We start from the raw sequence: 23219 nt of genomic DNA, 5'->3' as shown, positions 1-23219 counted from the left end.
CTGGAGCCTTGAGCCCATTCAGATGTATATATGTGTGAAGATAGGAGAACTGATATTAACACAGTGCTGTATTATAAAACAGAAGCCCACCGCCAACCAACCTTGTATCTGAATGTCTGGCCATGGAAGTGAATGGTGTGCATGTCGAGTTCTCCGCCCAGACCCATCAAGTACCAGTCCACGCGTTCCTTGAGCCCCATGTTGAGCCCATTCAGATTACCGAAAGTCATGCCGTTGATGCCTAAAACGATAGCAAGTAACTTCGTATTATTTACACACACGTTACTGGAATCACATTGGTCTGTGTATAAAATAAAATGTAAGTCATACAAGTGCGTAAAAAAATTGCAGAGGTAAACCGTAAACATAGTTCTTGTTGAAGGCGTTGATAAATTGAATTCCTTTAAGTTTTGAGGTCTTTTTTTCTCAATCACATCAGCACCACAATGGCTGCCGCCATTCCCCACAAGAGAATGCGTTCAACTTGTGTAAAACAACGTTTTAAGGCAGCGTCAGATCCCACGTCATTTATTCGACTTTCTCTGAAGCCAAGGTTCAACAGTGAAATGTTGCTTGCGAATAATGTCGCAAGCAACATATTGTTTGCATTGCTTTGTATAACATAGGTTGCAACACTCGAAAAATAATGTTGCATTCGAATCTGGAGCACCTATCCATTGTGGCTGAGTTAGTATCCTATAATAATACTAACAAAAACCAGGATTGATATGGACATATTGGTGGTACACCGGTGCAGCATAACACACCGGTCCTCATAAAACAGTCTGACGTTGGTGCTTGTTGGCTTGAGTGAGCTGGAGATGCTCCATCAGTAATTGCCTTTGATTCAGCAGCTGCTTTGCATTCGAACGTGTGGTGACACCACCAGTCATAATATTTGATGCCACCGTCCACCAAGAAATTATTCCGGAAATGAATTTAGGAACCGTCCGATCAAGTTTAGGGCACGAAGTCAAATCTATCTTTGGAACACGGAGCCAATCATCAGGTTGGGTGCTCATAACATTCGTCTACTGACTGCTTCAACATGACGAGAACTGAGTTTAATGCACCCCGCAAGATTTTCTGGCTGGGGTTGCGAATCGCGGGCAAATAAATAATAATTACTGCATTTTTTTAATATACATACTGCTGGCCACCGGTGTACCGCCAACATTATCTTAGTTTTGATATTATTTGGGTCTTTCATTAAAGTCACGTGGATAGGTTCAAAACAATAACAAAAATAGCAAAAAAACTACGACGTTTCGATCACAACACAAGCGATCGTTATCAGGAGGAAAAACGAGGGGGAAAGCTGCTGAGGCAGAATGTTACAGGGAGGAACAATGTTCCACACTGCCCACCAGGGATTATTTAGCTGTCTGTCTGTCTGACTGTCTGTCTGTCGTGCATAAATAAATATATAATACACACAGCTCTTTGATTGGTGGAGACCTTACAAACAGCTCTTTGATTGGTGGAGACTTACTGCCGGGTACGGAGAGGGGAGGTGCCTAAGGGAGGAGGGTCAGGGGAGGGGCCTAAGGAAGGGGGGAGTCAGGAGAGGGACCTGAGGGGGGGGGGTTCAGGGGAGGGGCCTGAGGGGGGTTCAGGGGAGGGGCCTGAGGGGGGGGTCAGCGGAGGGGCCTGAGGGAGGGGGGGTCAGGGGAGGGGCCTAAGGATATGGGGGGGGTGCTCAGGGGAGGGGCCTAACAGAAGGGGGGTCAGGGGAGGGGCCTAAGGGAATGGGGGTCAGGGGAGGGGCCTGAGAATATGGTGGGGGGTGGTCAGGGGAGGGGCCTATGGGAAAGGGGGTCAGGGGAGGGGCCTAAGGGGGGAGGGGCCTAAGGGAGGGGGGGGCGATAGTTAACGGGGCTGTCTGCCTGGCTACCTAAAGTCAAGTTAACTTTTATACATACAGGTAGGAACAGCAGGTTCCACACTGCCCACCAGGGATTATTTATCTGTCTGTCATGCACGAATGCGCTGTCCAACCAAGTTCCTACCTGCCCACTCCGAAGGAACGTGTTTTAAAGGTATAAAATGGGTGTCGCCCAAGGGTCATAAACTAGTGGGCGGGGCTAGTGATGTTAATGTGAGAAATTAGCATGTTAATGAAAGATCGCAGAGCAACAACATCGAGCTCGGTGAGCGAGGTGGCTGTGATAGTGTGGTAATTTTAACCTGTTAATGTAAAATCAGAGAGCCGAAAATAACAACTAACATCGGAAGGTGGTAGGATGGGAACATCACAGCCAGTTATGACTCAAACTGGCTGATAACGTCCTTCCAATGATTGCTCAGTTTATACCCTTCTTCTCGTTTGAAGTTGTGTCTGTATATGTGGATGGCTTCATGAACTATTTTTTGTTGATAGCCAGTGGGTTTGCAAAGTACTTTCGTCTTCGAGAAATCAATTTCATGTGTGCCCACAGCGTTAAAACAATGATCAGCCACGGCCGAGGTATTGGTCCTACCGTGTTTCAGACCTGCCTTGTGTTCACGAACACAGTCCGAGACATGTCGCTTAGTTTCCCCAATGTAACTGCTGCCGCAAATACAGCTTCGTTTGTAGACGCCGGGGTATTGCATGTCAGGGATCACATCCTTCACAGATGGGATCAGATCATGAATTTAATGGACTGTGTTAAATCGAACCTGGATCTTGTGTTTGCTCATGATTTTGGAGATATTTTTGGTGACCCCTGCTATGTATGGCAAGGTGATGGTTTTGATTGGGTCCTCAGATGGTTCTTTCTCAACGGTTGGGGTGATAGCTTTACGGATTGTGTATTCTGAATATCCATGCATATTGAGAGCTTGGTGTACGTGTTTCAGTTCACTGGCTAGGTGATGATGGTCGGAAATACATCGAGCTCTATGGTGTAGAGTTTTTATGAGGGAATTCTTCTGGGAAGGATGATGGTGGGAGTCAGGTTTTAGATATGCATCCGTATGGGTGGCTTTCCTGTAGAAAGTGTCCCATTGAGTCATCTGGTCTCCTTTCGATTAAAACATCCAAGAATGGTAACTTGCCATCCTTTTCCACCTCCATGGTGAATTGAATGGCTGGGTGTATGGAATTGATGTGGTTGAGGAACTGGTTCAGAGCTGGTCGACCATGTGGCCTGATGACGAACGTGTCATCTAGTTAGTTGTTATTTTCGGCTCTCTGATTTTACATTAACAGGTAAAATTTCTCACACTAACATAGCCACCTCGCTCGCCGAGCTCGACGTTGCTGCTTTGCGATTTACCATTAACATGCTAATCTCTCACATTAACATAGCCACCTCCACACCTTTCGTCGTGGAGAACGCTCTCCGATCTTACATTAACATGCTAATTTCTCACATGAACATCACTAGCCCCACCCACTTCGTTTATGACCCTTGGGCTACACCCATTTTAACCCCCTCTTTTTTTCCTCCTGATGCCGATCAATTGTGTTGTGATCGAAACGTCATGGTTTTTTATTATTTTATTTGTTATTGTTTGTTATTTCTTTGAACATATCTAAGTGACTTTACCGAAAGACCCCAAGAACATGAATTCCTGCTGTCACGAAAGCTTTAAGTCGAGATTTATCATCTTAGTTATTCATCTCTGATTTTATGTTCGCCTTACCACTCTGAAATTCCCGGAGAGTTTCTTTTTTTTTTATTCGTGGAGTGAACAAAACTGAACAAATGCAACAGAGAATTGAGGACAAAGCCTTATTATTGATTTACCTGTAAAGTTTCTGTATAAATAATTTCTGGACAAATTGGGAAAGAACCCCCTCTGCATAAATTTGGATCCACAATTGTTTCACGAACTCTGGCACTGTCTCTTGATTGTTTCAGGAATCTCACTAAAAATCCCTCGAAATTACTGTCTCATTTCAACTTTATACTGAATTTCCAAGTGCAAACAATTGTCTGAGCAAGGTTGGCCCTGAGTGTGCAGTAAAATGCGACATTCCTACAGCGGAGAACACTCCATACGACAATGACTGTTTACTTTCCAACGACGAGCTCCTTTATTTATTGTAAACCTGAGAAGGTATTTGAGAAGAGCTCCCCGAGATTTTGACGAGATGGGATTTTTGTGAGTCAATTGCCATGCCACGTTAGCACCAGGATTTCCTTTAATTACGTTATTTATTTCCCATTGTTACTTTTGATCTCTGAGGTCTCAAGCGGATATTTAATAATGTTTGGGTTTAATGGATAATTAATACAAAAAAAGTCCACATTACACAGTCCTATTTGCTCTTTTTATCTTTACAGACCCTTGCAATTCTACTTGTTATAAATGTTGGGTGCCATGTTATTTCTCTTGTTTTATATGCGACAGTGCCGCCTCCTTACTGTGCATGAGATTGCTCTCACGAAAGTCCTCGTCGGTAACGTCGACAGCGCCGGGATTCCCCGTGAAATTGTCGATGTTGTCCCGCAGGTACCAGGACAGGTTCTCATTGTAGACCATAAAGAGGAGAGCAAACTCGTGGGCCACATCGTCACGGCGGCCCGAGTCGTCAAGCAGCCCAGAGCGGCACACCACCAGTGGCCCCACCAGCCCCGAGTTGGGGTCCTGCATACATACATACATACATCCAAACAAACTGTTTCACTCATTGTTAAATTTGTAACATGCCGCACAGTATTCACCCGCTCTTGATAAGAAATTGGCACCTCGAGGCCCACAGCAAAGGTGTTCGACAAGATTTTTGCAATCGCCCAATCCTAGCCTCCACAGTGCTGGACTACAGGCGTGTGACACCACCACCCGGCGACATACACAAACAGACACACACAAGCAGTCACGTGGTTATGGACAATGACATTCTAGATTGCTTTTCAGTCTCCAGGGCTAATTTGGTCGATGTCTTTCTATGGGGTGGAGTGACGGCATTGCGGTTCGCGTGTTGCACTACGCAACCGTCGACCTAAGTTTGATTCCTGACCACCACGCCACCACTCCACCCCTGCGCACTTTAAAAGAGAGATTCTAAACGTACAATCCGGAGTGGTGAAAATATATAATAAATGTGGTCACATGATGTGACCTCCTGATGTATAGCGCTCACCCTGACGAAGTCCACCGCAGAATAGTATATCCAGGTGATGCAGTTTGTGTCAGCTTGTGAAGGGCCGGAGCGCTCTGGGATTTGCCACCTGTACGCTTTCCTTGCTCCTGCATTGGGTAGATAAGGGCGGCAACAGTCCATTAATTTATTTACCCATTACAGTACCTCACAGCGTTTCGCAGAAGCACGGCAATATATAGTACGCAGGCAACAAGACCACAGTTTCCATGTTTAAAACGTCATAGGTTATGTTGCACAATGCTATGTCTCTTAGAATTACATGTTGGATTTAAAAAAAAATTGTATAAATATACTGCAATTATATTTCAATGACCTAAACACATGTGGAAAGTGAAGCGGAGTAAGAGTTAGGAGCAGGGAGATGAGAAGGGTATTTTCGGCTGCATTTCATACTCTTGAGGGAAGACGGTATCCAAATTTACATTGGAAAGCAACAAGTTGACGAATCCGAAGGTAACCACAGCACAACGTAAATCGAGGCTCCATTTTAACACAAGGAAGGAGTCGGTTGCAACTCGGTAAAATGAGTTTGAGGCTGTAATGCACGAGTCGGGGCAGAATGCACCAGGGTGGAAACTGAGATGATGGAAATTTCCCACGTAGCCTTTTTGTAGGAGTTCGCGATTCGGTTTACAGAACGCTCCCACTGAGCAGCGCAATCCCACCAAAGCATATCGCCACAGGGGGATGCGCCTGCACAAACAGAGTCGACTCAACGCCGCTCTTCTCTTCCAGTACGTGTTTGAGACTTGGCATACATCGCAGAACATTTCCCACGGAAAGTCAGTCAATCAAAACGCAAAAGATTTCCCCTTCCCCGAGGTGGCAGGGTGGCTCATGGATCAAGATGGCACTGAGCCACTGCTCCTGATGCGGTTGTCTTGGATTGACCGCCTGAATGTGACATTGTGAGTTATTGCTCTGCATCTACATCATCCGCACGAAAGAAGAAGAGGAAGCAGGAGGAGGAAGAGAAGGAGAAGAGGAAGAAGAGATCCTCGGTGCGAATTCCAGTAGCCGCCTGTGATTTAACCAGATTGTCGAGGCAGCGAGTTTATGATCTCAGCCTGGGCACCAATGACGACAACAACAAATGCCATGTTACATTTCGTTTTTACTTCATTTGCAAAATACCAGTCCCTAAAATCAAATACAAATGTTTGACTTCCACGTGACAGAAAATCTCCACAGCAGGACATGTGGGAAAGGGTGCCATCCCGAGTGTGAGTACGAGGTCACGTGAAGGGACCTCAGGAGTGATTATGTCATAGCTCCTTCCGTGGGCCTTTGTTGGATAAAAAGAGGGGTGCCGCACTGCCCTGTGACAGTACAGAATGGTTTCATGACACGGTGCCGCTAGCATAATTAAAATAAAATGTGTACATATGAAAAACACTATTATATTATTAATGATTAAAAATATATATAGATCTATCTCAATGATGGCAAAAAAAAACATCTTGTAAAATATTAGCTGTTACAGCTTATAAGAAGAGGCGATCCATCAGGTTTATCAATACAATTATACCTGACTCTTCCAGGTTGACTTTCATTGCATATAGTCACATGTGACGATATCATTTCAACTTCAAACGCGCACAGTCTTCGCTCAATCTCACAGAGAGAGAATGACTTAGAGGCGCAAGGAACCACAGGTGAGCAGGAAGGCAGCCACGCGATGAGCTGATGCAAGCATTTGCCAAAGCTCTGTGGTCCTCGATATATCAAGGTGTTATCGGCTAATAAATGAGCGCTTACACGTGTCAGGAAAGCACCCGCAAAAAAAAGGATGTACTCATAGGAAAGCTATTTGCTGCTAAAACTCCTCATTGAGTAACCTCGTGTTGTCTAGTTTGCTCAACTGCGTCACGTACGTACACATGCATACGGAAAGGGTAGTGACCTGGCTTGAGTGGGAGGCCCCCGGGAACGTCGCTGATGACTCCGTGTGAGTGGATGGAGTAGGGACGAGAAGCCGTGTTCCACAGCACCACCACCAAGAGCTCCCCGACCTGCCCCTTCAGCAGCGGGCCTGCGCACAGCTCGACGACGAGGCACGGGACGTTACCATAACGTTCTTATAATATTATAACTCCTCTCCATTCACCTTGATACGTTTTACAATCAACCGTTCAGAGGATCTGACGATGGTCCAGCTGACACCTTCCTTATATGAGTAATGCGAAAGTGTTACAGGAAATGATGACGGTATTCCCTCGTTATCCACGAACTTACTATCCGCGACTGTGGCTGTCTGCGAATTGCATCTGGAACTCTACACGATTACTGCTTCGAGGGAGAGAGAGAAAGAAAGTGATAAGATAAGTGATGAGAGATAAAGTCATGATATAAAGTGACGAGATATATTATTATAATTTTCATGTATTTAATAGCTAATTTAAGTACTTATTTACGTTCATTCGTTTTACATAGGCCAATATAATTATCCGCGAAACTAGCTCTTCACGAGCATGTCCGGAACATGTTCGAAAGGGAATGGGTAGCTTGATGATGTGCAAGAGCTCTCTTTATGTTACTAGGTAAGGCCCACTGAGCTATGTAGCTCTTTTTCAGAAGCGACCTGGACATCACAAATGATAGCTCAACAAAGTGGCTGATCGTGTGGAAATATATAGCAGCGAAATACTCTAAACGTGTGATGTTGATTCCAAAAGTGGAGTTGAATAACGCGACCATGGGGAGAACGTGCAACTCCAAATATGCAGGTGTCAGGGTTAGGATCTAACCCACGACCACCTGCATATCAGGCGAGGTAGTGAACATCTTGCCATGTGGCAACAATATATATTGTGCTTGGTGTTTCGCACTTTCGCACTGCCACTAACGGGCCGTGCTGTACGATGAAAGTGACTCAAGCAAGTGACTGACAGACATATCGAGTCTCTTACATGTACAGCGAGGATCAGAGAAGAATGATCGCCCTGGCTGAGGTGGCGATGCTGTGTGAAATGCATTGCTGTATGTAATGAATGCCATTTAGGAGGTTTTCGGAACGCGGTTTCACCAGCCAAGTATTTCTGATCGTAAATGTGTTTGGTCGTGTAGTCAGATGGCGAATGATTGAGTGACTTTACGGATGCAAGTGAATGCTGTATGGGTCTAAGTGAGGATGTGATCATGGGACGTTACAATGCTGAGGTCGACATTTGGGATGAGGTTAGCTTGCTTTGGTGCCTATTGCTTTTCAATTAAAATAAATGATGATACTGGGTTAAGAGGCTTGTGGGTGTCTTCACGTTTATACATATTCCAGTGTTGTGCTTATTTACCCAGAGGATAACTTTACCTAGTGCGGCCAGGTGCTCTTCCTCAGCCGTACGCACTTTCGGATTTTTGAAGCTGTCATCGGTGTATTCCACGAATCTGACCTTCTTGTATCTACTTCCGATTCTGGTCTCTCCACTTCCGAGGAATTTATTTGCTGGGCTGAAACAGATTCATCAGTGAGCACAGGGTTTACTTAACATGAGTTCTCGCACAACGGATGCATGAAGTGTCCATGTGTTACCATGGACACCTCATGCAATTGATCCAATATTGTGAATAAAGCAAATGCAAGCAAACTAAGCTATTTTTTTATTTTACCAGGTAAGGCCTACTGATTTATGTAGCTCTTTATCAGACGCGACCTGGCCACACATTATAGCTCTACGAAGTGGCTAATCATGTGTAATTTTATAGCAGCCAAATATCCTAAACTAATGCTTCTAAATGTGGAGGGAAAAACCGGACAGACTCAGATAAAAATCAACGTGACCACAGGGAGAGAGACATGCAAAACACACAGGCGTCAAGGTCGGGATCGAACCCACGACCTCCTGCATACCAGGCAAGGACGTTAACGTCTCGCCACCACGGCACCCTACCATGCACAGCAGACATTGCCTCACCACAGGCAGTGTCACCTAATCGGAGGTGCATTCACCACAATGTGAAAAAATTAACCCGTAAAAACAATGTTTTTCACTATAAATCCTTTATATGTGTGGCGGCTAGAGTCCTCTCGTCCTCTGGCTTGAGATGGCTGCCACCTATGGGTCAGATGATTGCCTGGCAGCATTAAGCAATTGGTAATTAAATATAAAAAAAAATTCCTAAAAAGTGTAATATTTTGCTAAAATTTTTTCACGAAAATTAATTGTCACGCACAACGAGTCTGTGTGGAAAATGTCAGCTCGATTGGATCACGGGAAGTGGGTTAAAAAACGACCGAAAGATTTGCACGGTCGTAAGTGCACAAGTGTAATAACAGCCATAGAGGGTTCACGTGAGGATTGGCTTGCCGGTCCTGCTTTGTAGCCAATAAGGGATGAGCCAGGGAGCATGGCCTCGGCGTGATCATGGCATGTTAGCAGGGGTGATTGGCCTGGCCAATCGGGGCCTCAGCTAATGGGGAGCCGGATCAGAGGCGTGGTCCCGGGATTGACAGGGAACCATCGGGAACCGTCAACGCTGTCTATGAAGGATTGGCTGGGGGGTACCACGTGACGAAGGAATTAAGAGAGAGAGAGCGGTCGTGAGCAGACGTGGGAACGAGAAGAGCAGGAGTCACGCGCGTACGGGGGCTCTAGGTGCCACGTGCGCGGTGGGGACTTGGCGGGAAGTCTGCCCTCTCTCCGTTGTCTGCCAGCAACGGAGAGTGTGTGTGTAAAGTGTAACTGTGGAAGTTGAAAATAAAAAGGACTGATTCCGGAAGCCGTCTCAAGAAGGTTTATTACACAAACAAGCAAGCAAGTGAACTTAATATAAAGGATTTAAAAAACAAAGTTTTTAAAATCCTTTATATGCATGGCGGCTAGAGTCCTCTCGTCCTCTGGCTTGAGATGGCTGCCACCTATGGGTCAGATGATTGCCTGGCAGCATTAGGTAATTAAATATAAAAAAAAATCCTAAAAAGTGTAAAATTTTGCACATTTTTTAAAACGAAAATTAATTGTCATGCACAACGAGTCTGTGTGGAAAATGTCAGCTCGATTGGATCACGGGAAGTGGGTTAAAAAACGACCGAAAGATTTGCACGGTCGTAAGCGCGCAAGCAAGCAAGCGAACTTAATATAAAGGATTTAAATAAAAAACGATCGAAAGATTTGCACGGTCGTAAGCGCGCAAGCAAGCAAGCGAACTTAATATAAAGGATTTAAAAACGACCGAAAGATTTGCACGGTCGTAAGCACGCAAGTGTAACGGGTTCCGGAGACACTTGTAGATGTACTTCTTTATTACAATACAACACTCCAACAGTCCTGATACTCTGTTACAGCCTAGGTACACAGCCTAGGTACACAGCCTAGATACTCTACTCTGGCTACGCTCTGGACTCGCCCTCACAAGGTCGTAGCGTCGGGAGTTCCAGAGTCCCAGCGCTGGCTCTCACAGCATCCCAGGGTCTTCAGATGGCTGGTCGTGGGTCTTGGGTCTTGAGTTACAACTGGGCCCCGATCGTCCAGGGAGCTCTCCTTTTATGCCTGGTCCGACGAGGGGTGGGGCCGTGTGCGCCACCAGACATCCCACAGAGCACACACAGCCCCCCCCCCCCCCCCGTTGGCGGCGCCAAAAAGGCTTAAGCGCCTGGGAACCCAACGCCTGGCGCCCAAAGGCTTAAAAGCGTCTGGACCCCCTGGGAACCCAGTGCCTGGCGCCCAGAGGCTTACGCGTCTGGACCCACCTGGGAACCCAGAGCCTACAGCAGCCCCTCCCTTCTTATGTCACTACATTACCCCCCTCTACGTAGCCTCCAGCCGTCCCGGCTGTCAATAATTAGAAAGTTTAAATTAACGAAAGGGAGAGAGAGAAAAAAAAATATGCGAGCCTCAACAGGAAAAGAAAAGAGAACAAGAAAGCAACCATAAAAACCATAACCAACCTGTACAACTCTACACTATATACAAGCATCAATCAACAAAAAGGTGAAGCAATGACACGTGAACAAACGACCCGCGGCACACCTAGCCCTCCTCGGGATCCGCATAGAAAACGGGGAATTAACAACAACAAATATACAGATTCCAACGCGTTGGATGCACAACCAACACCGGTAATCGAACCGAAATCACAACCACCGCATGGATGGCAGGGATCCACACCACTCTGCCAGCCTCCCATCCGTCAGGTGGAGAGAAGGCGAAGACTAACATGTCGAGCATCCCTCTACACACACTTATCCTGACGTCTGTCTACGTCCCGGGTCGAGAAGTCGTACTTCAGGGCCGACCCATGTACTGGGCAAAGAAGTCGCACTTCAGGGCTGCTCCAGTATCTACATTTTTAAATATATATATAAAATTTACATGACACAACCAAAATAAATCTGCCTGCTCCTGTGCATAAATGGTGGCCGCACGCGCGAACCGCATCTCCAAGGCATCCTGTGCTTGCGTCCCAGCAGCCCTCAATGAGGACCACCACCGACATTACATGTCAACCGTTTGCACACCCCGCCTTTCCAACGTGGCATCTCCATCCTAAAACCGCGCACGTCGGCCATATCGGGGGGGACTTCAACCCAGTCTCTCTCCAAGACTCGCATCGCAGCATATAGCTGTACCGACCGATCTGAGACCCAATCTCTCTCCAAGACTCGCATCGCAGCATATAGCTGTACCGACCGATCTGAGACCCAATCTCTCTCCAAGACTCGCATCGCAGCATATAGCTGTACCGACCGATCTGAGACCCAACCTCTCTCCAAGACTCGCATCGCAGCATATAGCTGTACCGACCGATCTGAAACCCAACCTCTCTCCAAGACTCGCATCGCAGCATATAGCTGTACCGACCGATCTGAGACCCAACCTCTCTCCAAGACTCGCATCGCAGCATATAGCTGTACCGACCGATCTGAGACGACCCATTGTTCACTCCCTGCACAACATGCACCCTAACAACTGAGGGATACAGTCCCAACGTAACGGGATAACTACACCTGAACACCACGAATCTCCAGCCCACTGTTTCAACGCGCCTCGGAGTGTTTCAATCTCCGGGCCGTCAGGGCGAGCCTACAGCTCCAGACGTACCACGGAGGGTCTCAACCTCCGGGCCGTCAGGTCAAGCCGTCAGCTATTCTATGACGGGACCACACTCTCCGAGCCCTGTGAGCGTGCAGCCCACTAGGCTAGACATGCCACGGAGTGTTTCAATCTCCGGGCTGTCAGGTCAAGCCGTCAGCCATAGCATGACGGGACCACACTCTCCGAGCCATGTGAGCACACAGCCCACTAGGCTAGACATGCCACGGAGTGTCTCTATCTCCGGGCTGTCAGGTCAAGCCGTCTGCCATAGCATGATGGGACCACAACTCTCGTGTTAGACACGCAACACCCGCTGGGACATTCTGGTCAGGATCTGCACCCCAAGATATTTGAGAGCCAGCATGACAATTCCAATCCTTGGCAGCATGTCACCATCTCAAGATAAATGCCCCATACAGTATATACATCGTTAACAATGACAGCACAAGCTATACATTAACAATCACGAACAAAGCTCAATATAAACCATACATTGTTAACAATCACAAGCAAAGTTTCGAACACACATTGACAACACTCACGGGCGAAGCTCCACACAGTTTACCCAACAACAGTCACGACTCCCCGACGACAACGAAGAAAATATCAACAAAAAAATCATTAATCCGGAGCGCGTAAAATGTACGAAGTGTCAGGGGCCTGGTCTCCCGACCTCCAACCTTTGGCCAGAGCAGCACAGGCGGCGAGCAGCGTGTCGGTCCATGTGCAGCCCCGGCGCTGGTTACAGTAAGAATGGCGCCCTCACTGTCCGGTCGCAGCGCTGATGACGCGGTGTGCTAGGTTGCCAACAGCTGTCACCCGGCGGTGAGGGACGCAGCGCTGATGACGCGGCGTCGTCGGGTTGGCACACGCTGGGTCCGGAAGTGACGTCGCTCCCAGCGGTCACTGCTCCTCTGGTGGAAGTGATGTCATTCCCGGAAGTATCCCTCACATCCGTGGGGGGGAATGGCGGCGGCGGCGGGCTCGGGCGAGCGCCGCGCCTCCTCTCTCCCTCCCGCCATCGGCCGCGAGCACCGCAGCTCGCCCAGGAGGGAGGCGGTGGCGCAGAGCAGCTCTGCAAGGCGAAGCAGCGCCTCCTCCATCTCTGCTCCCGACGCTGGAGAGGGGACGGTCGGCGGAGCAAACAGCTGCTCAGCCGGCGGTGCGGCGTTGTTGTCGGCCGGCGTTGGCCGCCCCATCGCTGCCTGCTCCTCTTCATCGCCGTCAGGACTGAAGGTACGTGGCTTACTTCTTGTCTCCATAGCCACTTCTAACACCAAATGTAACGGGTTCCGGAGACACTTGTAGATGTACTTCTTTATTACAATACAACACTCCAACAGTCCTGATACTCTGTTACAGCCTAGGTACACAGCCTAGGTACACAGCCTAGATACTCTACTCTGGCTACGCTCTGGACTCGCCCTCACAAGGTCGTAGCGTCGGGAGTTCCAGAGTCCCAGCGCTGGCTCTCACAGCATCCCAGGGTCTTGAGTTACAACTGGGCCCCGATCGTCCAGGGAACTCTCCTTTTATGCCTGGTCCGACGAGGGGTGGGGCCGTGTGCGCCACCAGACATCCCACAGAGCACACACAGCCCCCCCGCCCCGTTGGCGGCGCCAAAAAGGCTTAAGCGCCTGGGAACCCAACGCCTGGCGCCCAAAGGCTTAAAAGCGTCTGGACCCCCTGGGAACGCAGTGCCTGGCGCCCAGAGGCTTACGCGTCTGGACCCACCTGGGAACCCAGAGCCTACAGCAGCCCCTCCCTTCTTATGTCACTACACAAGCAAGCAAGCTAACTTAATATAAAGGATTTAAAAAGACGACATACTGAATTCCTGAATCGAATTGCGATCCTGGAACCCCGACAAGTAATCTAATCGGTAGGGGGTTGGAATTGTCAATGCGCTTGTGATGTATACACGGGTTCTTACCTGAGTGCTGGATTGGTGGTGTTGTGCACTTTCATTTCCCAGCTGCGGTTGGGAGCGTAGTCCCAGACCTCCTCACGGATTGCCAGATAATATGTCCGCTCCTTTTGCGGAACAAACACCGGTCCAGGTGGCATCCCGCATTCTGACACTCTAAACTTGGCTCTCATGCCTTCGTTAAAGTGCTCATTTGTCCGGCACATTAATTCAAATCCACCTGCGAGAAAGCAAACCGTGCCTTTTAACAGGAATCCAGAAATAAACTAAAAGCTAAACTATTTTTTTATTTTAACAGGTAAGGCACACTGATCTAGATAGCAACCTGGACACAAATGATAGCTCAAAGAAGTGGCTTATCATGTGGAAATTTCTAGCAGCCAAATACTCTAAAAGCATGTTTATAAATACGGAGGAAAAAACCAGAGGAACCGGAGAAAAAACCATGCGACCACGAGGAGAACATGCAAACTCCAAATATACAGCAGGCGTCAGGGTCGGGATAAAACCCACGACCTCCTGTATACCAGGCAATGTAGTTAACAATTCGCCACCATGGCGAGACATGCCATATCAAACAATGTTTTGGATTTTACGAACAATGTAAAACCATATACACCGAAAATACAAAATGGCCTGGAATCGGATAGAATGATATAACTAAATATCAACCGTCACAAGCCCACTGCTAGCTGTTACTCTACAGGCTGGTCTTGCTGCAGATGTGGGCAATCGCCATTGTGGAAACATCTAAGGCAGAATAACAAGGCAAATGAAACAATACTTGCATTTTAGATTATATTCAGATTCCAAAGAACACAGGATGAGATGTTATTATCCTTTGTGCAAGCACTTCCAAGAGTTCATGAACAGTGAGCCTGGTGAAATTTGGGGAGCGCATCGTCAGTAGTGAACCTTTGGGTCCTAGGGTGTTTCGGCCTTTCATACTATACACCCTCCCCAAAGGCGGCCAGCGACAGGGTGATCAATCCTACGCTTGCGTCCCATTCCCAATTAGTCATAGGAGTTGCCTTGTTGTTGATAGCCAACATCCCATGGGACTATGCATGGCAGGGGCGTCCTCATCCCTGAGTCAAGCATTGTTGACTGCATACCTCCTGGCCCTCTCACTTTGGGGCCCAGCTGGGGTCTTTCCTCTTCATCCAGAGCCACTGACTGCTGCCTTCTGCCGCCTCCGATACAGCTCTGATTGCCGAACGCTGGCTCTGGCCCTTAATTCCCAGGTCTCTAAGCAGTCTGGTTGTAGATGTTGCCACAAAACCTCTGCAGCCCACCTCCACTGGTCGGACTTCTGTGTTCCAGCCATGATGCCGTGCTTCAGCAGCTAGATCGGCATAGCGCAGATGTTTTCGCTCATAAGCCTCATCTACTGAGTCCTCCCAGGGTACTGTGAGCTCAATGATGAAGACCTTCTTGAGCGAACGGGACCAGAGCACCATGTCAGGTCTTAGGGTGGTGGTTGCGATCTCCGGAGGAAACACAAGTTGCCGGCCAATGTCAGCTAGCATTTTCCAGTCGCGGGCCAAGCGCAGCTGGTCTCGCTCTATTGGTGTAGAGCCGCTCTTTGGTGGTTTAGCCCCTTCGCGGACAAAGGTCGTCCGTAAGGGGTGTGATGCTGCTGGGGGTGGTAGGGAGTTGGTGGCAGTTCGCTTGTCCTCCAGGGCGGATGCAAGGTTTTTAAGAACTTGGTTGTGACGCCAAGTGTAGCGTCCTTGGGTGAGGCTTGTTTTACACCCTGTGAGAATGTGCCTGAGGTTGGCTGGCATGGAACAGAGGGCACAGTCCGGATCTTCACCATACCATTGGTGAAGATTAACTGGTGTTGGAAGGACGTCATATGTTGCTCTGATGGAAAAGCTCAACCGCCTCGCTTCCATGGCCCACAGATCCATCCAGCTGATCTTCCTCTTCTCCACACTGTCCCATCGAGTCCACTGTCCCTGTTTGGCAAGAGAGACTGCCTTGGCCCACCTTGCAGCCTCCTCCTGATGGCGTACTTCCTGCACTACCATCTTCCGCCGCTCTGGTGCAGTGGCCTTACTCCAAGCAGCACGGCTAGTTAGTCCAAAGCCTCCTCTCCCTTGCTGAACATGACCCACAATGTCAGCATGTCTGAGGGCTGCTGTTGCCTCCTGGACTGCTTTTCCTGGCCTCCATTTGCGCCCAGTTGCCAAGGTCGGCGCGTTGTTGCTCACCACTGGGTCTCGAGATTCATTCAGTGTCATCTGGAGCCTGGTTTTTGCACACTTGAATTCCTCGGTTAGACTGGTGAGGGGCAGCTTGAGGACACCATCTCCATAGAGGCCTATGGTGGTAAGGCATCGTGGAACTCCGAGCCACTTCTTTAAGTAGCCTGTGACTCCTCTTTCCATCTTCTCCACTGTTGAGATTGGAACCTCATACACTGCTAGGGGCCACAACACCCGGGGTAGGAGACCAAACTGCAGACACCAAGCCTTTAACTTTCCAGGTAGCTGGGTGTTGTCGATGGACTGGAGGCTACTACTGATGTCTTTGCGCAGCTGTTGCACCTGGTCTTTGTCCTTCAGGCTTGAATCATACCACCTTCCAAGGCTTTTTACCGGCTGCTCAGACACTGTTGGGATTTGGTCATCTCCGATGAAGAATTTCAGGTCACAGAGTACTCCCTTCACAGTCACATAAAAATACTGTAAGTAGCAATTTGTCATGAGTCAAAAGTGTTGTAAATTACAGCATGCTGACCCTATATAACTTCATCACTTTATAAAGGTACATCTGTGGTGAAGTGTCTGGCTCAGAAGGGGTCGATTCTGTCAATCCTTCTGGAGTTAATAAAGTAAGTACCAATTTGTAGTAAGTCAACAGTGGCTGCCTTATGAATACACTGGTCTCTTGTTGTGGTGGCGAGATGTTAACTTCCTCCCTTGGTATACAGGAAGTTGTGGGTTCGATCCCGACCCTGACGCTTGTATATTTGAGTTTACATGTTCTCTCTCCCTGTGGTCGCTTGAATTTATCTCCAGGTCCTACGGTGTCTCCTTCCACATTTAGAAACATTCCTTTAGAGTATTTGGCTGCTTTACATTTCCAATGGATAAGCCACTTCTTTGAGCAATCATTTGTGGCCAGGTCACTTCTGAAAAAGAGCTACATAGCTCAGTGGCCCCTACCTGTTAAAATAAAAAAAACTTTTAATTTAGTTACAGAAATGTGAATTTCCAATACTTGTTGAGGAATACTAATGAAGATATGCAACCGCTCCAATACTCGTTTTATTGTGAACACACAGAGCAAATCATTTTATCCCGGTATCTGAATCAGTCAGAAGGATGGAAAGAAAGAGAGAGTGGGGGAGGGGACAACGTAAATGAAAACAATCCTGAAAAGCCGAAAGACAAAGTGAAAACTCGACGTAGGCGGTTGCGGGAGGATGGATGTTGGTAAAGAGGCCAAGGGGCAGAAAATGAAAGATGCTGCTTCGTGACTTGAATAGGGGTGGCAGTGGAAAGGGACCAACTGCAGGGAAATGACGAAGAAGATCACGACTGGCCACTGGGTAGAGAGAGCGACTACAGGAGACCTCACCTGTGGTGTCGGTGAGCATGAGGGCAGTGTAGGAGAGGTGAGGGAAGAGGGCGATGGTGTCCACACGGCGGAGGTCAAAGAGCAGCGTCTGTCCCGTGAAGTAGGCCGTGTGCAGGTCGGCCTGAGAGCCCACGGCCAGCACGTGCCACGACACGCGCTTGCCCACGCACACCTCCAGGCCAGGCAGGTTCCCAAACATAAACCCGTTGATGGCTTCCAGGGAGGCACGCGTCACGCACAATGGGTCAGGGCCTAAACCGAGGAACGGTTTCCCTTCATATGACTGCAAAACTCCGCAATCGAAGGTTATTTGTTCATTGGCCAGAGGCGAAAGGACTTTAACATGCACCGTAATTTCTGAAATAATAATGATAATAATGATGAACACCCTGTGGTCGATATATTGGGATCCCTATGCTGTGTTGGTCATACCTACGCTTGTCACGTAAATAATATAACTTTATCATTTCATGTAGTTGGAGATGGGAAGGTAATGGGCTAAGGTGATATTATTGGCACGGATTTTTTTTCTCAAGAAAAATGAAAATGGAATCATTACAGAATATAATGTGCATTTTTTTTTAGTATTCCTTACAAGTGCGACAAATGAGATATTCCACTCATGCCACATTTATGTCACTATAAGAGGATATTAACTCAACGACAACAATCGCCATTCGCCACTAAGTGGCCGTGACATGACCACGGCACTTGTGCCAGGCTATGTGCACTCAGCATGGTGGATGACCGATGCAACACGGGTGAAGCAATGACCAAAATATATCAAACGAACCAAATAACGTCTATTTTCAGTACAGGGCAGAATTTCTGCTGCACAGAAATAACAGACATGACTCTGAAAAGTGACATTGAATGCTGGTGAACGGTGGACATTGTTTATGAAGAAGAATAGAATAATGCTATGTACTTGTGTCATACACATATGGAGAGTAGAATGTATTTGTTACGTGACTAAAATACCCTAATTATTACTAATGGACTAAACACAATGGCAGTGATTTATGTTTGCGAAATATAAATACTGCCTTCCTTTTATGAGAGACACTGGCACCACATGTGCATGGGATAGGTGGATTATTAAATCACAGGACCGTGATAGGCATTTCCAGCGGGGGGAGGCCTTCAACTAGCAGTGTATTGAGAATGGTTGATTACGATGACATACAAATCCAGCCTTTCTTTTAACAGACAACTGTGGTTGCGACAAAGTCATTTATTCCAACAGCCATGGTGGTCATTTACATCGATTCAATACAATTTGATAAAGTGTCCAAATGCAACAGCAGGCAACTCTGTTTACACGTAGGCTTTTGTGACCAATATCATCCATAAATTTACGCAAATTTACGCGATCTAACCCAAAAACCTCTATTATGGAGCAGACAACTCTGCATGCTGTACAAAGTGGGGAGGTGCTCCCACAAGGGGAAGGGGGAGGGATGGGAACGAGAGGGCAGAGAGGTGGGAACTGTGAGGCTGCAATTGGCGAGATAATTCGTCCAAGCTAAAGGAAAGAACGAGGGCCTTAATATTTAAAGTTTGGCCCAATAACCCCACGACCCGCACGGCACGTGGAGGGCTTCGTTCGACGGCGGGCTGACAAAAATGGCCGTACATGCACGCCCACGCATCTATCTCTCGTTCCCGAATGTTACGTCGCCCAGCTTACTGTGTCGGAGGTTTGCCTCCCGGAAGCTGGGGTCATCGTCGGGTGCAGTCACGTTGTTCTGCTGCTTATTCCATTGCAGGTACCAGCTCAGGCCCTCGTCCACGACGTCGAAGAGCAGGAACACCTCCTCGTCCGTGCCGCTCTGTAGAGACATGACCTATCATTATCGGGCGATGATCGCCAGGGACATGTGAAGCAGTGGTCGTCTGTCGCTGAAGCATCAATTTTGTCGCATGTGTCCAAGCATTAGACACTACGATTACAACTTATATTTTTATTTTACCAGGGAAGGCCCACTGAGCTACATAGCTCTTTTTCAGAAGCGACCTGGCCTCAAACGATAGCTCAACGAAGTGGCTTATCATGTGGAAATTTACAGCATCCAAATACTCTAAATGCACGTTTCTAAATGTAGAGGGAAAAACCACAAAACTCATAGAAAAATCCATGCGACCAAATATACAGGCGTCAGGGTCTGGATTGAACCCACAACCTCCTGCAAAACAGGCGAGAGAGTTAACATCTCGCCACCAGTGGCACCCTATATTTTCAGGTGTAAAATAACCTCAGGCATGAGAATAATGGATTCATGTGAATTATGATGATGCGTTCATGATATCCTGCTTTGTGGTATGTGATTTGATGTGACGTTTGATTCAAGGATCACATTTTTAAATGTGTTAATTGTAAGTGGAAATACCACCACTGAATGACTCCACAAAATATTCAAGTCCAATTCTGGGTTGCTATGCATATTTATTAAATATAAGAGAAATCGGAGGTGCGGGAAAGGACAACAAACTAAACACAAAAAACACTTCTAAAGACATACACAGCTCCCAGTGGCTTCCTGATATCGGAAGGAAGAAATGAAGTTGTACGTAACAGTTTACCGTAGCTTTGTAATTGTATTTCCCAACGTTAATGTGTTTTGTGTGCTTGTCTGTAGATGCGGTATACAGTCTGTTCTCCTATAATGCAGAAGTTGCGTTCCTGAAGAACACCGCACTATGGAAAAATCTCGTTATTATAAATAATATATAATATAGAGTAAAGCACAGTCCGCGATAACACGTGAGATATGTACGAAGACTGAACAAAGACTGAGGGGCATGGGTAGCATCCAGAAGTATCCAGCAGCATCCCGCCTCATGTGATGCTACACCGAGACAGCCGTACAACCGCTTATTCTTACTCGTGTGACGTAGTTCTGTTCTCTCAATCGCGTTATATCCAATTCGCATCCACGTCATACAAAATGTGTTCCCCAATACATTCATCGTGTTATATCCGATCCTCGTTTCTGAAAACAAGACGCAGCATTATAGGTGAACAGACTGTCCCTGCCATGCTGATGAACATGTTACAAGGCACTTTCATGAATTGATAATAGCTATCGATCTGCAACTTTAATTGCCGAGCTTGTTATTTCGTAAATACCGAGTCGGGAAGTAAAACATTTCGAAGCAATAGTGTGAACAACAGTAATGAAGCCGGTCACTGGTGGCTATGCGCATGGCCTGTAACCCAGCACTGTGGAAGCAGCCAGGGTTGGTGGATTGGACAAACGTCGTGAAACTCCCAAACACCGACGGGCTGCGAGGTCACCCTCTCCTGGCATGCCAGAGTTTGGCACTACAGAAAGTGAGTTCATTTTCATCTGCAGGGGCACTGAGCGTTACCCCCCTCGCACGCGTGGCTTTCCTCGGGGTACTCCGGTGTCTGTGGCCAAACATCTCAATGTAGGACCACAGAGCTTGGGCAAAATATAGGTAGGGCTGTTTTTTTCTGATATACCCGCTGGTATGAGGTTTCTTATATCTCTGAATCTATCAAAAACTGCAACCCATTACAAATGTGCTTATTTATATTTAGGTATTTTATTTATTCATTGCGATTTGATGACATTTAGAAAATGGATGATACGAGTATCTTGGATCTTAGAGGGCGCCATGCTGGTGAGATGTTAACTACTTTGCCTGCTACACAGGAGGTAGTGGGTTCGATCTCGACTCTGACACTTTTGTATTTGGAGTTTACATGTTCTCCCCGTGGTCGCGTGGATTTTTCTTGGGGTCCTCTGTTTTTCCCCTCCACATTAAGAATCACCGTGCGTTTCAAGCCTTTGGCTGCCATACATTTCCACGTGATAAGCCACTTCGCTGAGCTATCATTTGTGGCCAGGTAGCTTCTGAAGAGAGCTAGATAGCTCAGTGGGCCTTACCTGGTCTAATAAAAAAAAATAGCTTCGTTTATAGTATATCGTAAGGCAATGTATCCTAAAGGTATCGCCGAGTCACAAAGAACCCTAGATAAGGACCTGGTCGCCGTGCTGGTCCAGGGAGCCGTTGCGGCAGATGAGCAGCGGTCCGACCAGGCCCGAGTGGCCATCCCGTACGTGGTTGACCGAGCTGGTGTACAGGTAGGTGATGCAAGGCTCATCCGCCTGGGTGGGGCCGGCTCCTTGGGGTACCGCCCAGCGGTACGTGTGCATGCCTCCCGCGGGCACTGCTGCCACCTTGTGGAGCTCTGTAAAATAAAACATAAACTACAGGTAGGCGTGGGGAAACCACAGACAAGAGGGGAAGGCAGCAAGCAGCAACCCAGCGCCAACAGATTGCCCAAGCTCTGTGGCCCTACGTTGGGGTATTCGGTCGACTCCAGTAGTGATTGGTCTGTACACGTGGGTGGAAAGTATAATCCTGGGAGAAACCCCATGCGTGCGAGGGGGCAACGCTCAATGCCCGGTGCATATGTAATAATGAAAATGTTCCACTTGCTGTACTATCATCACACCCTGGCAAGCCATGATATGTCTACCTTGTATCCTAGCGAGTTTGGGAGTTTCACGGATGTGTGTGTGTGTGATCCACTAACCCTCACTGCCTCCACAGTGCTAGATTAAAGCCACGAGCCACCAGCAACCCAGTGAAGAGATCCATATTTTCAGACCATAATGTGCACTGTCATTATATCCACGGGTGAGGACTCACTATCGAACGAAGCCCTCCCCATGCCATGCGGTTTGTGGGGGGTTACTAGGCCATAATTAAAATATTAAAACTCTCATTCTCTCCTCTAGCTTAGACGAATTATCTTGCAAATTGCAGCCTCAAATTTCCCACCTTTCTGCCTTCCCTGCCCTTTTGAGCGCTCTGATGGTCGTAATTGGTTCTGCTCTTCTAGCCAGGTTACATTAGCACGGCTGGCTGCGTACGGTGTGAAAGAAGTTCAACATACATACATACACACATAGATCCTGCAGCAGGTCGTCATTTCATTTTAAGTCTACAAATAGGAAGTCCAGCCCGGTGCCAGGGGTGTGCGGAACCGGAAATTAATTCTAATTTTGCAAGATTGCAGCATGTGCACTCTGGGTTGGGTTTTCCGGCCATGTACACACAGCAGTGGTAATTGGCATTAGAATTTAAATCTGGCCTCCTTTATGTTCGCCGAGTCCAAGATTTGTACTTGATTTAGAAACAGCATGATGCTGGTTCCTTCATCCCACACAGTGGCGTAACTACACGATCAACTCGGGGGGTGCGGCAATCTGTCAGATGGGGCCCCAATATTTGATTTGTCTCGCACGATCTCACCTAGAGGCTATCATATATCGCGGCTCCTCTTGCCTCATCACATCGTTAGCGCTCATGGTCTCGAACATTTAATGCCGTAGCGGAGCTCCGTCGACGCAAAATTCAGCCACTACAGCTCCGCAGTACCTCTTTGCAATATCACGTCACTGCTCTCATTGAATTAACATAAAACGTGAGACTTAAATGAAATAATTTGAATAAAAATACATTCGAACCGCGTTTTAAATGTCTTGTTGTTGTTTTTTTACACTGTTTTGAAAACATATCTCATGGTGGTTGTCAAGAGGGG

The 23219-nt window shown here is 47.5% G+C and overlaps 1 protein-coding gene across 1 annotated transcript in view; it reads right to left on the bottom strand.

Moving 5' to 3' along the window:
• LOC133351441 (ferroxidase HEPHL1-like) overlaps window positions 1-23219 on the bottom strand; it is a 48988-nt gene that overhangs the window by 5774 nt on the left and 19995 nt on the right. The window contains exons 9-17 of the mRNA XM_061566658.1: window positions 21652-21860; window positions 19332-19473; window positions 17642-17854; window positions 14060-14273; window positions 8403-8542; window positions 6999-7127; window positions 5075-5181; window positions 4356-4578; window positions 102-241 (exon numbers count right to left, since the gene is read on the bottom strand). Of these exons, the coding sequence (XP_061422642.1) occupies window positions 102-241; window positions 4356-4578; window positions 5075-5181; window positions 6999-7127; window positions 8403-8542; window positions 14060-14273; window positions 17642-17854; window positions 19332-19473; window positions 21652-21860 (1517 nt within the window). The remainder of the gene's footprint in view (window positions 1-101; window positions 242-4355; window positions 4579-5074; window positions 5182-6998; window positions 7128-8402; window positions 8543-14059; window positions 14274-17641; window positions 17855-19331; window positions 19474-21651; window positions 21861-23219) is intronic.

Source organism: Lethenteron reissneri, chromosome 37, assembly GCF_015708825.2.
Source record: "Lethenteron reissneri isolate LAM-NWPU_2019-01 chromosome 37, ASM1570882v1, whole genome shotgun sequence".
Classification (NCBI taxonomy): Eukaryota; Metazoa; Chordata; class Hyperoartia; order Petromyzontiformes; family Petromyzontidae; genus Lethenteron; species Lethenteron reissneri.
This window is presented reverse-complemented; position numbering and strand designations above follow the sequence as displayed.